Here is a 5,729-nt window from a genome sequence, read left to right as displayed (position 1 = left end):
GTCAGGCCTCACACGTGACGATAAATGTCGAGATGAGTAGAATAGAGTCCGGGGCCAGATCATGAAAATCCAGTCCATAGTAGAACATGAGCCCCCAGACAAAGGGGTTAAGCGCGAACCCTAGCCCATGAAGGAAGTGGGATACAAATACTACCCTCTCACCAGATCTGGGGGTCGGTATGACTTGTCCTTGTGCCGGGAGCCGATGAAAGATTTCCGAGGTCAGATACCTCGCTGTGCGGAGCTTCGCAATATCCTCCTCTGTGACAGAAGAAGCCACCCACTGGCCCTGATGGTTGGATCCGTACATGACTGGGGCTGGTGGTGATTGGAACCCAAAGGTTGGAACTTGGGGTGGCTGGGGTTGAGGAAGAAGCAAGCGCAAAGGAAGAAAACGAGATTGGGTCTCTATATAAAGGCCCCAAGTATTGGGCGTCTCCCCCAGGGTCTCTAAGCTTACCTATTACCAAGGAGTTGTACCCAGCGGACGGTTGGGTTACCCACGCCTATGTTAATGAAAATCTCATAAATAAAGGAACACGATCTCTGCCTTGACAAGGCGTGCCAGTAAAACTGCACCCGAGACGTGGGGTGGCTCACTAGCCATCGGTTGGAAATAGCAACCGGGCAGGCATGATATGATGTCGTGAACAGTTATCAACAGGTTGGGCTCGTGGGGTATTATATTCTCTGCCATTATATACACAGGTCCGGATATACTTACTTCGTCCGAAGACTATTCTAGAGTTCAGAAGGAGGGAACCCGCCTTGCAATGCCAAAGACGAATCTGCGCGCCGGACTCCTCGTCATTGAAGCCAGGTTCAGGGCTACTGAGGGAGTTCTGGACTAAGGGGTCCTCGGGCGTCCGGCCTGTTATCTATGGGTCGGACTGATGGGCTGTGAAGACATAAAGGCCGAAGATTGCACCGTGTCCGGATTGGACTCTACTTGGCGTGGAAAGCAAGCTTGGCGACCGAAGATTCCTTTTTATGTAACCGACTCCATGTAAACCCTAAATCCCCTCGGTGTCTATATAAACCGAAGGGGATAGTCCGAAAAGGACACCATACATACTCATTACCATACCCCCATAGGTTAGACTTCTAGGGTTTAGCCATTATGATCTCGTGATAGATCCACTCTTGTAACACTCATATTCATCAATATCAATCAAGCAGGACGTAGGGTTTTACCTTCATAGAGGGCCCGAACCTGGGTAAACATTGTGTCCCCCGTCTCCTGTTACCATCGATCCTGGATGCACAGTTCGGGACCCCCTACCCGAGATCCGCCGGTTTTGACACTGACAACGCCCACACGTGTGGCACGAAGCAACATGGCCCAAACGCCTCCAATACCATTCATTTTGCCACATCAAAACAGATGACATTAGTGGGAATCTTTTTGGTTTTTGGCTTAAAAATGTTTTATCTCCTAATTAAAAATCCAATTAAAATCCATTTTCACCATTAATCGTCTCGACGAGATCTTCAAAACTAGATCCCATTGATATGTTTCAACGATTTTTTTGGCCAAAACTTGTCATGATGTTTACACTGTAGTTGCTATATTGTTACACTAAAGTTGCCATGTGGCAATTTTAGCTTATAGAGCATGTCGATTTTAGTATTTGAACCATGGCAATTTCAGTACTTTGACCACGAAAATTATTTTTTATATGAACCATGGCAATTTTAAGTACATGTATCTTGGAAATTTTAGTTTATGGTTCATGACAAGTCTAGTTTCTTAATTCCCGGTTTTATAATATGTCAAAATTTATTTTTAAATGTAGAAGAAAATAGCTGAAACATATCATGGCAACTTCAGTGTAAACGCCATGGCAATTCATGTGCAATAGACATGGCAACTTCTAAGTCGTCAAAACATATTGATATGAGATCTAGTTTCGAAGATCTCGTCGCGATGGATTTAATGGTGAAAACGAATTTTCAATCGGATTTTTCATTAAAGAGATAAAACTGTTTAAAAACTAGAAATTCAAAAAGATTTCCACATGCATACATGCGGTGATGTGGCATAGTCTGTATGTTATAGGACGTGTGGGAGGATGTCGCTTCCAACACACGTATGGGCGTTATCAACGTCCAAAAAAATGCTGCTAAGTTGTGAGCTATTGACACAGTAGTGGAGACACCACGTGATAACGATGTTCATGTATACTACTGAATGGTAACACTTATTATTTCCCCTCTTATGTTTGCTGATCAAGTGATCATGCCCGACGCTTCGTGATGGTGTTATCTTTGCAAATGTGTGCGGTTTCTCGTATGTGATAATGAAGACGGACAGCTTGGAGATTGTTAATCTCTGGAAAATTCGCCATAACAGTTTTTTTGTGATGGCACTAGTACTTCTAGAAATTGAAGAGCTAGCTATCTCTTTTCTTATTTTGATATTTAACATGTAAACGGAGCAGTCAATGTACCGGTCCATCTTTATGCAAAACATACTTGCACGCTGATGGTGATCAAGAGTTGGACTGACTCTAGACCTTTCTTCCTGCTCACCAGCCTATTGATGATGTCAGGAGTTCTTTTGTTGAATAAAAGCTCTTAGGTTTAAAAAAAATGATCATGCCTGACATTAATAATACAATATTTTATAGAAATGTTCTGCAAGTGGTCCTTATTTATATAGCATCTGCCATCATGAAACCACTAGTTCTGCTCTGCGGTTGCCGGTGTCAACGCCAACGCCGCTCCTCTGAACTTGCTCTCGCTGATCTCATCGATCCTTCTCGCCATCTCCGGCGTCAGGTGGTTCTTCCAGTCGCCAACGACGCCGCGCCGGAAGAATATGTTGTTCGCCACTGACGTCTCGGTCATGGCGGTCTTCCCGGACCGGTTCACCTCTAGTCCCGCCAGGCTCTCCATGGCGCATGCCTCCACGATCTCCCTGTCTACCCTGGCCTCCCGCTCCTCTGCCGTGAACGGGCAGCCGACAAACGCAGCGAGGCGCCTCAGCTGACCGACCGTGTCGGCGGCGAGCTCCTCGTAGGTCAGGAAGAGCACCTGCTCCGGCCTCTCCACGTGCCAGCGCCAGTAGCCCAGCACGTGCTCCCAGAAAGGCCCGAACAGCGAGACGCCGTCGCAGAACTGCTGGAACGCCTCGCCGAGGTCCCACGGCGACGGCGTGAACCGGTTCCAGAAGTGCCAGAGCGACACGAAGCAGTCCTTGGGGTCCCGGCATAGGTACACCACCTTGCAGCCGGAGGCGGTGACGGACTCCGGCAGCGACCGGGACGGGATGTGCGTCATCAGGACCCGCGGCGCAGGGAGGGAGCTCAGGTCGGGGATCCGGCCGTTGCTGAAGACCTGGACCTCCAGGAAAGGGATGAGCTGGTGGGGGCTGTGGGCTGCGAGCGGCGCGAGTGCTGGCCCGTCCGCGGTGCGGCGGAGGGTCGCGAACAGGAGCGCCTTGAGCCAGGTGGTGCCGGACTTGGGAAAGGTGGCGAGGAAGACGTCGGTGTCGCGCGCCTTGAGGTGCCGCTTGATGACCATGGCGTTCACGACGGCCGGCGTGAACGCGTACCAGCCGTCCGGGTGGTGGGTGTACGGGCGGCCGATGCCGCTGGGCGCCGTCGGGTAGGTGGACACGACCTGTAGGAGCTGATCGTAGATTTCTTCGTGGGACACCGCCTCGTCGTCGGCTTTGGGCGCCGAGGACGAGTATTGTGGAGAGGACGCCATGAAATTTGTTGGATATCTCGTGATTCGTGAAGGCCCGTTTGTACAGCGCTCTACTTTCTGCAACGAGAATGCCCAGATCTTTTCTGCTTATAAAGATCGTGTCCCTCTCTGGCCCTCTCAACCTTTTCTTTTATCAAATTGGCCCTCTCAACTTTGATAGGTGGGACTCCTACCGTGTTGGCATGCCTCATCATCCAACCACCTCCTTCTACCATTTTCCACCATTATTCCCATTCGTGCCAACTATCAAAGCTAATCTAAGGCAGTATACAAGATTTTTGAGTATACAATAATCTCAGGTTTCGCGACTTAGCATAAATACCTTGCTGGTAAGTTGGGGTGCAAGGCGGTGTCCAGCAAAAACCGGCCAAGGTGCTAAACTAGCACAGTATAATCCAGTTACAACTGAGTTTCTTTTATGCTGTATACGTAGCTGGACGGGTTCGGACGCCACTCTACACCCCTACTGCCAAGAGACCTCTTCTAAAAACAATAAATATGATGCCAGATTCCACTGGTAAAGCAGTCTACAAGATTTTTGAGTATACTACTAGCACATATGCCCGTGCGTTGCAACGGGAAGCAAAATCGATGTGGCCATCAAAATGCCCATCAACGCTAACAACATCTTCGGAGGCAGGGCGACGCATGCCGAGGTGTAGAAGAAATTAATATCATGCTTTAATCGCCATTAACATTGGTGGATGCATGTCATGACCATCGAATAAGTAGGAATGTTGGATGGTCAGTTTTCTTTTAATTCTTGCATGCAATAATTTAATGCATGTCATAATCTAATAAGATGAGAGAAAGATATAAAAATAGGACTTACAAACAAAATAATAATGAGATTGGCTCAACAAATCGGAATGGGGGAGATTGGCTCAACAAAATGATAATGTATCCATCAAAACGTTCATCGGCGCGGCATCACAACATCCTCGGAGGTAGGGAGGCGCATGCCGAGTTGTATAAGAAATGCATATCATGTTTTAATCTCCATTAATTGCAGTGAATGCATGTCATGACCACCGAATGAGTAGAAATGTAGCATGGTCAGGTTTTTTTTATCCTTGCATGCTGAACTTTAATCCATCTCATAATCTAAGAAGATGAGGGAAAGAAAAAAAAATTAAGACTACAAACAAAAAAAACGTAATGAGATAAGCTCAACAAACCGGAATGAAGGGAGAGTATGTGTTATGCCACACTTATGTTATACTCCTTGGGAATGCATTTTGAATCGCCGGGCAGGTTGTGGTCTTCTTTCAGTTTCCAGATGTGCCCACAATTCAATTTCACTGCCTAAATCCACTTCGTAAATTTTGAGTCCATTGTTAGGTTTTAAATTCAAGCACATTTTTATTAAATTGAACTTGTTTGAACTTTTATGTTTTAAGAAATACCCAAAGCACTTAATTTAAGTTCTCTTATTTCTATGATCCGAGAGAAATAATTATTTTTTCTTATCTTTTCTGTTTAATTTTGTAGTGGTCTTCTGTTTAATTGAAAAGGGACAAAAGGAAAAAGGAGAGGTCCATCAGCCAGCACACATCGGCCGAGCAGGTTGTGGTCTTCTTTCAGTTTTCAGATGTGCCCACAATTCAATTTCACTGCCTAAATCCACTTCGTAAATTTTGAGTCCATTATTAGGTTTTAAATTCAAGCACATTTTTATTAAATTGAACTTGTTTGAACTTTTATGTTTTAAGAAATACCCAAAGCACTTAATTTAAGTTCTCTTATTTCTATGATCCGAGAGAAATAATTATCTTTTCTTCTGTTTAATTGAAAAAGGACGAAGGAGAGGTCCATCAGCCAGCACACATCGGCCGAGCTAACTCCAGGTCGGCCCATCCACCCCTACGTTGTTAACCCTAAAGCAGCCAGCGCCGTCATCGATCTTCGGTGCTCTTCTTGTCGTCTCTCCCTCCTCGTGTCTCTGTCCAGCGCTGTCACGCCACAAGCACACACCAATTTGGTGACATTTTTTCTCTTTAATTCCTCTATTTGTT

The 5,729-nt window shown here is 46.2% G+C and overlaps 1 protein-coding gene across 1 annotated transcript; it reads right to left on the bottom strand.

Moving 5' to 3' along the window:
- Positions 1-2,581: 2,581 nt before the first annotated feature.
- On the bottom strand, positions 2,582-3,739 carry LOC119272410 (cytosolic sulfotransferase 5-like). The gene has a single exon (XM_037553903.1). It carries the CDS (start codon positions 3,712-3,714, stop codon positions 2,683-2,685), a length of 1,032 nt encoding a protein of 343 aa, XP_037409800.1. The 5' UTR covers positions 3,715-3,739; the 3' UTR covers positions 2,582-2,682.
- Between the last annotated feature and the right edge of the window lie 1,990 nt (positions 3,740-5,729).

The sequence above is a fragment of the Triticum dicoccoides genome, chromosome 3A, assembly GCF_002162155.2.
Source record: "Triticum dicoccoides isolate Atlit2015 ecotype Zavitan chromosome 3A, WEW_v2.0, whole genome shotgun sequence".
Lineage (NCBI taxonomy): Eukaryota > Viridiplantae > Streptophyta > Magnoliopsida > Poales > Poaceae > Triticum > Triticum dicoccoides.
This window is presented reverse-complemented; position numbering and strand designations above follow the sequence as displayed.

Bases quoted from the DNA above. Each gene is read 5' to 3' on its own strand.
- LOC119272410 (XM_037553903.1), bottom strand. From the start codon at position 3,714: ATGGCGTCCTCTCCACAATACTCGTCCTCGGCGCCCAAAGCCGACGAC.